The following is a 13,708-nucleotide window of genomic DNA, read 5'->3' as shown; positions in this document are numbered from 1 at the left end:
TTAACAGCAGAACAGCAGCAAAAAAGCAAAGAAAAATTGGAAAAAGTACTAAATGGACTGCGACTGAAGCACACCCACTGCAGGGACGGAAGCGAGTCTTAACTTGTTTGAACGCCACTGAGCCTCTCGGGGTGGCTCAGATCTCTAAGAATAACCTTGATATCACTGCAAACAATCACTGGGGGAAATGAGTAACTTTTAACCCACCAATAGCAAGAACTGTCTCAAGTTCCAGTCCCTTCCCTGTGACTAGAAAGCAAAGCTGCCTCAACCAGGAAATCAGGTGCTGCACGCTCGTGTCGACCGCATTCCACCACTGCAGAGTGGACTCTCATGTGTGTGCAGGTCCTGGAACCTGAACTCAGGACCTGGGCACTATCCTTGAGCTGGGAATCCTCAGATCTCGGCCTCCTGAATGGCTAGGATTACAGGTGTGAGCCACCGGCACCTGGCTTAATACTTAGTAAAATACTTAGTAAAAACGTCCTAATTCCATTAAGTAGATCAATTAAGAGTTAACATGGGCTGGGGATATAGCCTAGTGGCAAGAGTGCCTGCCTCGGATACACGAGGCCCTAGGTTCGATTCCCCAGCACCACATATACAGAAAACGGCCAGAAGCGGCGCTGTGGCTCAAGTGGCAGAGTGCTAGCCTTGAGCGGGAAGAAGCCAGGGACAGTGCTCAGGCCCTGAGTCCAAGGCCCAGGACTGGCCAAAAAAAAAAAAAAAAAAAAAAAAGAGTTAACACACATCACTCAAAGAAATGTCTGCATATACTTGAGTTTTTATTTTATCATAAACAGTAAGACAGATAACAGGGTTTCTAAGAATTAGATCTTTTCTACCAATAAAAAGTTACAATTTTCTCAATAAAAAGCTAAAATTTTTTCCAACGCCTATCAAATTTATTATTTCTTCTTTTGCTTTTTTAAAATACCAGTATTAGGGCTTGAACTCAGCTGGTTTTAAGCCAGCCGGAGCAGGCAAATCCAGACTCCAATTAACTAGCAAAAAATCAGAAGTGGAGGTATAGTTAAAGACATAGAGGGTCAGCCTGAGTAAAAAAGCCAAAGAGTATGTAGTCTTGAGTTCAATCCCCAGAACTGACATATACACCAGAAAACAAACACCACCTGCACTATAGGAAGCTGACCTTGGGTTTTTCCTGTGGGATTAAATAAAATGCTTATACATTCCACTTTGGGGCCTGCCACACATGCCTGGGATTCAGCAGCAGGCCCGCAGTTTGCCTGAATAAAGTTCTCTCTCCTGCATGAAAAAATTCTACTTTGGGCTCTAGCAGTATAGGATGTTACACTCTGTATTCTAGAATTCTTAAAAGCACAGAAAAGGAGCATATCATATTTTTTCAGAACACAATTGGTAGATAACACTGCAGGTATGTGTATGCATGAATTACCCTATTGCTTATCTTTTTTTCTTTTATTCCTACCCTTTCTTTTAAGACAGGGTCTTACTATGTTACCAAGGCTGGTCAAAACATCTAGGCTCAAGTAGTCTCCCTACTAGTTTCGAAGTAGCTGGGATTATGGGCTGTCATTACCACACCCAGTTTACTGCGTGTATTTCTATTTTTTTTTTCTATCTACACATTAATTTAACATTCACTGAATTTCTTAGCTAGGAGTTGCCAAAGGACAAGTGGGGGTCAATGAGGGTTCTCAGATTGTAAGGCTCAGAATTTTGATGAAGACAAAGCCACACATGGCCTCTTATGAAATGCTCAAACAAGACCATAACCATCCTCCAATCCAAAATCTTAGAAATCACTTCACCAGATCCTATTACTTTACAAAAATCTCATGTGCTGTACTAAGCACAATTTAACATTCAGTATCTAATTCTGTCTTCCCCAAGTACTGACACCTTTAATGAGCCGTGATTTTATAAACAGAAACACACATTTTTACAATTAACCGTATATACTTCTAGCACTAAAAGACACTGTCAGAAGACGTGAATTATAGCTAAAGCAAGAGTACTTTATGTAGCTCATGATTTTTTAAAAAGGCAAATTAAATACGACCCAAATCTGAACACACTACAGTAATAGTGCTACTTGCAATTCCTTCAAAATGATTGAAAACACATCATTTTCTTGAAATGAACTTGACACAAAAGGCAGCCAAGAGGTCTTTGTAAGGAGTGTCCGAGTCTGACTTGGTCGGTGGTATTCGGCAGAGTTGGCGAAATCCAGGAGAGCGCAGCAGCAAGTTCTGGGAGAGGCCCATAAGGCTGGAGCAGACCCAGTAGAGCACAAGCGACTACAAAGAGAAGATGAGAATGTCAGCGTGGTGCGTGCTTCAAGGACGCCAGAGTCCCTTGCACAGACGGTGAAAGCACTGTGAACACAAGTGTTCAGGGACGGAGCAAGGCCAGCTGCTAGACACGTGTGAGCGATCTAACAGGTCGTCGTATGGGGGAAAGCGGCAGGTGGATGGCAGAGGCCCAAGGTCAGCTCACCTCCTGCGTGGCCCGAAGCACACTTCCCTTCCCATCTCCTGAGAAGCTGACTGTGAGGCGGAATACTGGCAAGGAGGCCAGTTACCTTGGCAACTTCAGTGGCCCTCGAACTCACTTTTCCACACACACTCTTTGTGTGTGTACGTGTGTATGCACATGTGCACACATGTGCGCACATCATGAAGAGAGACGTCAAAGGCAAAACCATGTGGGGGAGAGTCCAGTTTCTTGGCTCAAGCTGCTTGGGAATGCATCTACTTTGCCACTGTTGGACTCTGTATCATTTTTTTGTTTTGGTTTCCTCATCTATAAAGCAGAATGTAATCATACCTACCTCAGAGGCTTGCTGTCATAAATGAGATGGAGCACAGTGTGTGGCCCACATTAAGAGCCTGTGTTTCTTCCACAGCAAGCCAGTGCACAAAGTTATACAGCATCAAAGACAGACTGGCATCGTGGGTAGAACTGAGAGATACACTACCTAGATGTTGTCAAAGTAGAACCTAGGGTGGGGCGTTGCACCTTTCTGTGCCCGCAGACCACTGCACTGTGGGGAGACGTGGATGAGGTAAAGGAGCCTAGCAGTGCCTGGTGCGGGGTCCACGGTGTTTACTAAGCATCAGTCGTCGCTGAGACCACCACCACCCGACGCAGCCACCACGCAAGAAAACACAGGAGCGCAGCCTCAGTGACCACAGCTGCCTTTACATATCAACCCTCCTCATTCTCAGAAACAAAATCTGAAGCCAAGGAGAGCAGCGCATGGCTATCATCCCAACCCTTGGAAAGCAGAGGCACAAGAACTGTGTCTGAAGCCAGCCCGAGTTAGAAATCAAGACACAATCTCAAAAATAAAGTCAAATCTCATGTTTTGCTTAGTACTGCTATCTTTAAAAAAAGAAAAAAACAACTGTAGAGAAGGACATAAATCCTTTCCGAGTTCTTCTGAGCACAATCCTGTCCAAGTGTCCTTTTCCACCCCTGCAGGACAGGCTCCGGCAGCTGGAGAACGGAAGGGGCCGAGGGCGGCAGGCTGGCCTCCCACAGCGACACGGTGTCGGCCGACCACATCCCAACACATCGGTGCGCGAGCGGAACCTAACTCTCCCGGAAGCTTCCCTGCTGCCATTCCCACCTCACTGGGGTTCCTTCAGCTCTAACTGTACTGCTTCCCCCCAGAAATGCAGCGACTCTTCATTGTTCTACATTCAGAGGGTATTAGAAACTTGATACTACTTCATTAATTCTCAAATATCTACTTCAGAGATGATAAAAAATATTTTGCCACTAATGACAGTATATTATGTTCATGTGACAGCAGAAAAATACATGTGATGCCAAAAATATCCTGCTTAAAATTCCTAAAACAAGTACTATAAGGTATTTCAAATAACCAGAACTACTAGCAAGAATTAATTTCTACATTTCGGGCTAACATGTTGGTTGGTTCTGATCAAGACAGAGACAAATCTGTCTCAGCTCTGTCCTCTTAATCACACATATCTATAGTACCTCTGAGAAATATACAAAAGACTGAAATAACTAAGAACTATTTCATTATCTTCTTCTACCAAGAAGTTTAATTACAGGGCTGGGAATGTGGCCTAGTGGTGGAGTGTTTGCCCATCATGCATGAGGCCCTGGGTTCGATTCCTCAGTTCCACATACACAGAAAATGGCCACAAGTGTGGCTCAAGTGGCAGAGTGCTAGCCTTGAGCAAAAAGAAGCCTGGGACAGTGCTCAGGCCCTGAGTTCAAGCCCAGGACTGGCAAAAAAAACAAAAACAAAAAAAGTGTACCTATAAACAGAGTTTTACATCTTAAAACAAAGCTGTAAGATTAAATAACATACAGGAACCCAAATGAAACTTAGCAGAGGCTTTTGTTTCTTTTTATCTATACAGGAAGAAAAAGCTCCTACCTATCAAGTAATCTATCCATAGGCAAATATGATATTCAGGTGCGGTGCAAAGGGAGGCAGGAAAAGGAGGCTGATTTAGTAGAGGAGTTTAGAAACATTCAGACTAAAGAAAATTAGCCAATTCCAAGAACCGTGTTAGGAATTATCTGGTAGACAGGTGCGTGAGGCGGAGCCCCATGGCCCATGGAAGGGTCGGATCCCCAGTGCGCGCGGTTACTCACGGAAGGCACCGTGGCAGCAATCGGAACCATCAACACCGACACAGCACGGACAAAGTGAGTGACGTACGTCTGGAAGCGGGACATCCCGCTTTTTTGCAGAGCAAAGATCTGAAAAGGCACACACACACCCTGATCATCAAAATGCATATTAACCAGACAAGCCTCAACATAAATGCTTACTTTTTTACTAGCCTCTACCAAGCACCAGGGGAGAGGCAAGGGGACGGGGGCAAGGTTAATAGGGTCAAAATACTTTCTGTACATGTATGACACACAAAGCTGAAGCTTGCAGCGTGCCGAGAATGAGGTGAGGGAGAGTGGTGTACAGGGTGTGGTCTACGTGGACACCCCAAATGAAGCTCCTTTGTACAGCTCATTGGTGCTGGTGCAATATGCGGATGTAGGCATCCACACAGTGAGACCAGAGGATAGTCCTAGCTTTGTTCATTTACCTGTCTTTGAGAGGGCAAGGGAGGTGCAGAAATGGAGGGACAAAGAGTGAGCAAATGCATCAGTGGAACTCACTAGACACCATGCTGAAAATGAATTATACAATTTGTGGGTGGGGATGGGAAGGAAACACCGGGAGAGGCTGAGGGAAGGGGTTGACGGACAGTACAGAAGAAATGTACTCTTTACCTGACTTATGTAACCTTAGCCCCTCTGTAATTCACCTTTATAACAACTTAAGACAATAGATTTTTTAAAAGTGGAAATAAATGAATAAATGAAATAAGAAAAAGGCCGAGGATGTAGCTCAGAATGGAGTGCTTGCTGAGCATGTGGAAGACACTGAATTCCACAGCTAGAATCACAAGGAAATTAAAAATAAAGCAGATAATTTGCATGACTTATCTTATTATGTAAATTATCAAATGGAACTTGAAGGGTCCCCAGAAGATAGGTGCTAAGTAAGAATCGCTGCCTTTGTTTCTAAGCATAGCGTCTTGCATGGAAAAAGTACTCACTCGGTGTCTCAAAGGTTGCAGTCTGGCATGGCAGCATGAGGAAAAGAACCCAAAGGCAGGAAAAGCAGTCCTGCTTTCTGGATTACTTAGGGGAAGCACAGTGTAATGACTATGACTCCAGAGCAAAGCCAGACAACCTCCCTACCAGTGATCTGGGCTTCAGCCCCACATGTTCAATGGTTGCCCAACCTCGCAGTTCTATCCTTTCTATGTCAAATTCTCTCTACCTTAAAATGGGCTAATGTGGGTACAGGCATCACGCAAGTAGCAGAGCACCTGCCTCGCAAGTGCAGAACCTAGAGCGGTACAGCCAGAAAGGAATAGGGGACAGTAGTGATACTTTTTCCACAGGGTTATTCTAACAATTACATCCGTGTAAATTGCTTATGAAAATGCCTGGTACATATAGTGTATTTTAAGTAAGAATAAGCTTTTGTTAAGACAGTAGATGGTATATGGAAAGGACTACAGCAATAACTTTAATCATTTAGATTATGTGTCTATTTCTCCCTTCTTCCTACCAATATTTACTGAATACCAACCACCGTTAGAGAGCTGAGCTAGGTGCTCTTAAGAAAACACTTTTAGATTAAACACTGTTTTGCTTAAGAAATCATCACTCAAAAGACCTAAGATTGTACCCGTTTCATTTTTCCTTGTCTGAGAAAAGGGGCATATGACAATAACGATGAGTATTTGATTGCAAACCAGAGGACATAAAGCATGTGTGCTCTCAACTAAGGTCAATTTCTGAAGTTTCTAAGAGTTTAGTGTATGCTGTACTCACAGTCTGAGAACAGCTCTCTATAAAGTCATAGACGTGCTCTCGCTAAACCACGGAGTAAGGCAGCATGGGTAATGGGTGGGTGGCTGAGGACGGGTCTGTATTATGTTCCCGTTTTACATGATAAAGAAAGCTTCTATTCTAAAGTCATGCATCAAGACAAATGCACATGAGATACATGTGCACACAAACACATATACAAAACAATAAATAAAACTACTCTTACTTGCCACGCATCTTAATTACCATCTTTATCAAAAACAAGTCATAAAACTAAATTCATGTAGGGCACCAGCAAAAGGGGCTCATGTTTTTAATCCTAGCTACTCAAGAGGCTGAGACTTGATGATCATGGTTCAAAGCCAGCCAGGGAAGGAAAGTCAGCAAGACTTGTATCCCCAATTAACTAGCAAAAAAGCTGGAAGCAGAGCTGTGGCTCAAGTGGTAGAGTGCTATTCTTGAGCACAAAAGCTCAGGGACCGCGCCCAAGGCCCTGAGTTCAAGCCCCAGGACTTAATGCTCTCCACCCATCTCAAATATATGCAGCAGCAACCAAAGCCCGATGGCTTCCGTGGTAAAGTAACTTCCTATGAAAGCACTGACCTCCACAATTAACAGATTGATGACACCAAGAGAGACAGGCAGGATCCACGTGGAATCCAGCGCTGTGAGGTCAGGAAACCACAGCGCCCCGCCTGACGCCAACTGCTCCTGAACGGAGGGGCCTGCACAGACTGTGTCAGAATGCGCATGTCAGAACTCAGAATGAACACGGACAGAAAACACAAGGACTGAAAACTCCAAGGTGGCCTGCGCGCCCACCATTCACACCCGCTCCATTTCCATTGTTTCTATTCACAATGCAATCTGTTGCTCAAAACAATTTTTTCCTTAATATAGATGACCTGTTTATACTTAAGACAGTTAATCGTACTTATGAAAACTGTATTTTCTCTTGTCAAAGGACAGGGTTAAGAGGACTTACCTTCTGAATGTGCTGCTCCTGTGCTAAAATTCCGGAGGGCTACCGACATGAAGATCCACATTGGCAGCTGAATCCAGACCAGCACCGTGGCTTTAAAAGGGTGGCAGTTGTCCCGAACATACAGCTCTGAAACAAGCCTCCTCATGTTCGTTAGGTAAGTGAGCCTGCATGGAGGACACAAGGCAAGAGAGGAGATGTCACGCGGCTAAGACTTACTGGCTGATCCCCAAAGCAAAATCACACCCACCCAGTGGTTAGTGATGCAAAGATTTGGACCTCTGTCAATGTTTACTGTCATAATTCATGTTAAGAAGCTGCCTAGGGGCCGGGGATGTGGCTTAGGTAGTGGTAGAATGATTGCCTTGCATGTATGAAGCCCTGGGTTCAATTCCTCAGCACCACATAAACAGAATAATCTGGAAGTGGCGCTGTGGCTCAAGTGGCAGAGTGCTAACCTTGAGCAAAAAGAAGCCAGGGACAGTGCTCAGGCCCTGAGTCCAAGCCCCGGGATTGGCAAAAGAATAGAAGCTGCCTAAGCAAAAGGCAAATAAAGCCTTGTCAAAAAAACAACAACAACAGAATAATATAACTTAGTACACAACAATTTGGTAACCTGACTGTCTCCAATCTCTAGCCAATTAGACTATAACAGAGAAAAATTTCAAAACTGACATATATTCTTCGTAGTTGAATAATTGTGTACTGTGTGTGCTACTGGACCAGCAAAATGCTCAACACCATGAAGATTCTCTTCACCTGTTTTACTATTTGCTACCTTAGTCTGTTCTTAAGTTTTGCTTCCTAAAGTCTCCTTGAGAGGCAAGTGCTGGTTCTCTGTTGCTGTTGCTGAGACAGGGTGTTTACAGAGCTCTGGTTCACTTCAAACTTCTAACCCGCTGCCTCTGCCTCCTGGGGGCTGGGTTCAAGTGTCGGATGTTAACTATTTTTCAAAGCTCTTGAATCATATTTTTGGTAAGGTAGGCCATCAATTGTTTTGCTGAATTTAGTCAAATTACTGAATTAAGACAGTACACACAGATATTCTATTCTTGTGTTTTTATCTTTACATCTCTTGAAGACACTTACATATATACTCTGGTTCCTGGATGACACCAATAAAGCAGACTTCTACATCAAGGAGTCTCTACTCCATTTTACCCTTCAAGATATGAAATGGAGCCTTCTTCCTGGAAAGCCACCTGTCTGTGTAGAATGTATCTGCATAACCACCCTTCTAGTTCTGTAGAAGGTCCAGTTGTATCAAGGCTGCGGATTACTCAGAGGAATTGCTACCCGTCTTTTCTTTTGGTTTAAGCCTATAGCTCTCAGATTTCTTTTGAATGATAAGATTTCGAAATCAGAGGTTTGTCAGCTTTTACCAAATAAAGATGTTAAACTATCACATTTTTTCTTTTTAAATGTCAGGTCTTTTTAGCAGTAAAGATCAACATGAGCTCCTATTAATAAAAGATGGTACATGCCTATAATCTTAGCACTCAGAAAGCTGAGGCAGGAGGTTCAAGAATTCAAGGTCAACCTGGGCTACAATTTTCCTCTCAAAAAGCCAAACAACCAAAAAACCCTCAAAAGATGGCAAGTTTGTACCTACAAAACAACATATGAATAACAGCCTATTTAATATACATTTGTTCACGATTTTTTTTTCTTCCTCAATGCTGGTAACTACTCAGTCATAGTCTAGAAAAGATCAAAATTTGGGAAATCAACCAAATAATGATGTGGGCTGACTGGCGAAGCAGGACTCACAAGTTCCAGCGGCAACGGCGGTGTCTGAGGGCAGACAGGTGCCACTGGATGGGTTTTTTAATCCCAAAAAGCTATGTGTGCAACTGCTCTGGATATGGAAGGAAGGCACAGGACCTTGGCTACCTGAGGGCAGCTGAGTTCAAACCCCGGTACCAACACATATAAGCACGTGGACACCACCTACAAAATAGGTTTTTTGTGTGCATTTCTTTGCTTTCAGGCCAATGTACGAACTGCCATGGCATACAGGAACCTGTTGAAACATGAACAAGTGAAAGAACTACTTTCCTGCACCATTGACAGAACACCCAAAGCTGTGATGAACGTCAGCTTTGACACTGCACACGCGCACACACACACACATTCATGGTCTCACATGGATGAAATGAATTACCGGCTCACTCTTTTGGACCATCCCAGCTGCCTTGCACGAACTGCAACTTCTTGGTTAAGGTGCCTGGCAATGTCCTTTATTTCTGGTTGCAAATTTTCCACCTAACTAAAGAAAAAGTAATTTCTTAAGCACAGAAAGGACCTTTATCCATGACCACTCTGAATCTTACTCTCTATTCCCTTCTTTGAACATGTAGTTTGTAGATGAAGAAACTGTTGGTCCACGCCCAGCATGGCGGCACATGTCTGAAACCCCAATGACTCCAGAAGGAGAGGCAGAGGCAGGAGGATTTCAAGCTCAAGATCAGATTGGCAAAAAGCTATCTGTGGGCTGAGGGCATTGCTCAAACTGTAGAGCTCAGGTAATCTGAGTTCAACAGGGGAGGAGAAACTAAGCATAGATGTTAACTTTCACTTGTGGCTCTCACTTGTAACTTCAGCTGCTCAAGAGATGAAACTGAGGTTTGAAGCTAGACTGGAAAAAAAATATGTCTGTGGGAGCCGGGCACTGGCGGCTCACGCCTGTAATGCTAGCTACTCGCAAGGCTGAGAGCTGAGGGTCGCGGTTCAAAGCCAGCCTGGGCTCTCACGTCCAATGAACCACCAGAAAACCAGAAGAGGCGCTGTGGCTCTCCGGAGCGGTAGAAGAAAGCTAGCCTTGAGCAAGAGAGCTCAGGCTTTCAGTTCGAGCTCCATGACCCACGTACATTTTAAGAAGGGGGGGGGGGGAAGGGTGGGACCGTCTCCAATATAACTAGCAAAAAGCCAGGCTGGAGGTATGGCCAAAGTAATAAAGCACGCGTTAACTTCCTCACTAGTGCCTTTCAGTCACAAATCGAGTCCAAATCCCGGCTTGTACTTAACATCCTAGACCCCGTTCCTTCCTGTGTTAAATAAATGCAACTACTTCCCAGGATCACGGGGTTCAAACCCAGGCTTCGCTGAGCTTTCCTCAAAGAGACACCACGCCATTAGCATGCTTCGGTACGGGGCCGCCAACTCCGGGGGCGCTGGCCCTGTCTCCTCGCTGCGGGCCCCGGTCCTTGTATTCACCGCAGTGAGACCTTCCCGTGGGAACGACCTCCCTCCACCTCTGCCGTCGTCGGAGCTCCGTGGGGTTCGATCTGGCACCCCGGGAGAGGGCCAGGAAGGGCACTGCTTTACGCGATCGGGGGGGGGGGGGGTGGGGTGGGGTGGGGGGGAGGGGATTCCCGCTGCTGCTGCGAGCCTGGGCCTCAATCCCGCCCCCCCACCCCGGCCCCATCCCCGCCGCGCACGCGCACTGGGTGGGTGCCAGGGCCCTGGGGCGCAGGGGAGGCGGGGCGGACGCGGGCAGGCGCCCCACCCGCCCGCCGGGCCTGCCCGCCCTCCCCCGGGCCGGGCCGCTCACCTGGGCCAGGACGCGCTGCTGGTAGGCGGCCAGGGGCAGCGTGACGGCGCCGCGCAGGGCCGCGGTGGTGAGCAGGATGCTGCCCCACCAGGGGAGGCCCGTGGCGGCGTGCGCGGCCAGCAGCACGTCCTCGGCCGCCCGCACCGGCGTCGACGCGGCCAGGGCCTCGTACCAGCCGCCCGCCGGGGCCGCCGAGGCCGCCGCCGCCGCCGGGGCCGCCGCCCAGCCCGGGGGAGGCCGCGGCCGGGCGCCGCTCGCGGGGGGCACCGCCGTCCGGAGCCATCGACCACGCAGGCGGCACAGCATGCCGGGGCCGAGCCGGGGACGGGCCCGAGGCGCCGGACTCGCTTCACCGACCGACCGACCGACAGGCCGGACGGGAAGGAGGAAACCGGCGTTCGGCGCGCCGCGCAGGCGCCCGGGGGAGAAGGTGACACTGCGCATGCGTGCGTGCGTGCGTGCGTGCGCCCGGCCCCGTCGCCCACCTTGACCTTTCCGCAGTCCCGCGGGCGACGTCGCGTCGCACCGGAGATGACGACAGACCCGAGGACGCGGCGCCGGGGCGGGGCCTGGCGGAGCGCAGGGCGGAAGTGCGGAGCGTCCCCTCGGTCAGCGCGTGGCCGGCGAGGGAGCGGCGCTCGGTGTTCCCTGGGCGCCGCGCCTTCCCGCGGCCCGCCTGAGCACCGTCCCTGGCTTCCTTTTGCTCCGGGCTAGCACCCTGCCCCCGGAGCCACAGCGCCGCTTTCCGGTTCTTCTGTGCAGGTGGTGCTGGGGACTCGAACCCAGGGCTCCGTGCACCGCTCGGCTGGTTTTTGAGACGTGGCACACCGAGGGCGTCCCCCGTGTCTGTGGACCACCCCCGCGCTTTCCACCGAGACTCAACACCCCGTGGGAGCTGGAACTGGAGCCCAAGACTTCTCTCCAAAAACAGCTCGGAAGGGGAGCTGTGCTCAAGTAGCAGAGGGCCCAGCTTTTGAGCACCGGAGCTCAGGGACGGTGCCCGGCCCCGAGGCCAAACCACAGCACTAGCCCAAGAAAGAAAAAGAACGAAAAAAGGTTACCCAAGGCCCCTAGGCCAGAGGGAAGTGCCCCCCGCCCCGTTTGCGTGCGCGTGATGTGGGCGCCCCAGGACCACCTGGGTTTCTCATGTCTTTGGCTAGGTGTCTTTCACCGCTGCAGTTTGACACCAGCCATGTTGTTGTGTGTGTCCATTCTGGACGCTTTCTGTCTTCTGACTAAACGGAGATTCAATGAAAAGAGGAGAGGAGGAGGGGAGGGAGGAGGAACCTCCCAGACACACCCCCTGGGTGAAGGCCCATGGTACCTGTGAGGCGGCTCACCTAACCATGAGGGCCGAGGACAATTTTCTCTCGATTCCAGAAGTCCCCTACTTTCACAAAACGGACGACAGCTCGGCACCGCCGGCGGCTCACGTTCGTAACCCTAAAGCTGCACGTCCATGGGGTGCCTGCTGGGCACGGCTCAGTGCTCACAGTCGGCGGCCAGGTTGACCACGAGTCCCAGCACACCAGCAGCTCCCTAAAACGACTCCACAGTGTAGCCATGCTGAGCTCTGACGTTTGGTCTGTACTAAGCGCATGTTGGCTTGCAGCATTTTCAGTTCTTGATGTTTACACCAAGGAATCCCATCAAAAAACGAAGCGCCTGAAACATTTCCTGCCGTCGGTCTCTGAAGTGAATGCAGGAGAGGAGTTTGCTCTGGAGTCAGTGTTTACCATTTCCCCACATTACTTGCCTAGTGACTGTATTTGAGTCTGGGGGCTTTGGGAGTTAATTAGGTTATAAAAGGATGGACCCCTCTGGGGTGTGAACAGAACAGTCAAGCGTATCCATACTGGATGTAGCTTTTAGAAATGAGAAATATTTCTGTTAAATTGTTCAGTCAATATTATTTGTCTTATAGCATACTGAACCAAAGACACTAGTCAGAATTCTTAACATAGTTATTTCATGTATTCATTAGACATATTTATTCTCATAAATAATTGTTTAAACTCAGGGTCTGAGCACTGTCCCTGGCTTCTTTTTGCTCAAGGCTAGTACTCTACCTCTTGAGCCACAGCGCCACTTCCTGCTTTTTCTGTGTATGCAGTGCCGAGGAATCGAACCAGGGGCTTCATACATGCTAGGTGAGCACTCTACTGCTAAGTCACATTCCCAGCCCATTTATTTATTTTTAAACTTAGCATACATGGGGGGTAGAGTAATTACACTTAGAGCCTCTCACTTGGTATGCTTGCCCATCCACCGTGTGAGCCACACTTGTACTCTGACATATTCCTGGTCAGTTTTAGAGATGGAATCTTGCAAACTTTGGCTTTGAAATGAAACCCTTCAGGTCTCCACCTCCTTAACAGCTAGGATTACAAGCATGAGCCACCAGCACCTTGCTATGTCATCTTTAACCCAGGTTTTCTCTACTTGAAGATACAAAGTTGGCACTTCTCTTTGAAAGTGTGAATTCATTTAGAGGTAGAAGTGGCACATAACAACAGCAATGTTTTGAACTATTCTACGCTTTAAAAATTCTGACACAGCAGAATACTTTATATTCAAGGGATGGTAACTTAGGCAATCAAGGTATGTAACACAGGAAGAGAAGAAATGGATTATGGCATCTACAGACTATTAAAACCACGGCTTTGTACTTTACAAGCCTGATTCCAAAAAAGATGGTGCATTCGAGTCTATATTTTGTCGCCCCATTTTAATATCAACTATATTTATTTGTAGTGTATATTTTCAATCCTTGTTTCTAAAACTTGGGCCTATCA

At 47.6% G+C, this 13,708-nt stretch overlaps 1 protein-coding gene across 2 annotated transcripts; it reads right to left on the bottom strand.

Moving 5' to 3' along the window:
• Positions 1–1,441: 1,441 nt before the first annotated feature.
• LOC125364836 (cytochrome c oxidase assembly protein COX18, mitochondrial) lies at positions 1,442–11,023 on the bottom strand. 2 transcript variants are annotated; one of them, XM_048364553.1, is made up of 6 exons: positions 10,914–11,023; positions 9,525–9,629; positions 7,364–7,527; positions 6,982–7,112; positions 4,627–4,734; positions 1,442–2,285 (listed from the first exon to the last, which is right to left on the bottom strand). In XM_048364553.1, the coding sequence occupies exons 3-6, from the start codon at positions 7,506–7,508 to the stop codon at positions 2,112–2,114; spliced, it is 558 nt and encodes a 185-aa protein (XP_048220510.1). In that variant the 5' UTR covers positions 7,509–7,527; positions 9,525–9,629; positions 10,914–11,023; the 3' UTR covers positions 1,442–2,111. The 2 variants fall into 2 exon arrangements, with proteins under 2 accessions (XP_048220510.1, XP_048220512.1); XM_048364555.1 differs by having other exon boundaries at positions 6,982–7,103.
• Positions 11,024–13,708: the final 2,685 nt, after the last annotated feature.

Source organism: Perognathus longimembris, chromosome 16 (assembly GCF_023159225.1).
Source record: "Perognathus longimembris pacificus isolate PPM17 chromosome 16, ASM2315922v1, whole genome shotgun sequence".
Taxonomy (NCBI): domain Eukaryota; kingdom Metazoa; phylum Chordata; class Mammalia; order Rodentia; family Heteromyidae; genus Perognathus; species Perognathus longimembris.
Note: the sequence above shows the minus strand (reverse complement) of the source record. Positions and strands in the feature narration are given on the sequence as shown.

Excerpts from the sequence above, each read along its gene's own strand:
- LOC125364836 (XM_048364553.1), bottom strand. The coding sequence starts at position 7,508 with ATGAGGAGGCTTGTTTCAGAGCTGTATGTTCGGGACAACTGCCACCCT. Across the intron at positions 7,113-7,363 it reads AGGAGCAGCACATTCAGAAG|TCTGTGCAGGCCCCTCCGTT; the intron begins GTAAGTCCTCTT and ends ATTCTGACACAG. Across the intron at positions 2,286-4,626 it reads TTGCTGCCACGGTGCCTTCC|TCGCTTGTGCTCTACTGGGT; the intron begins GTGAGTAACCGC and ends TTCTCTTTGTAG.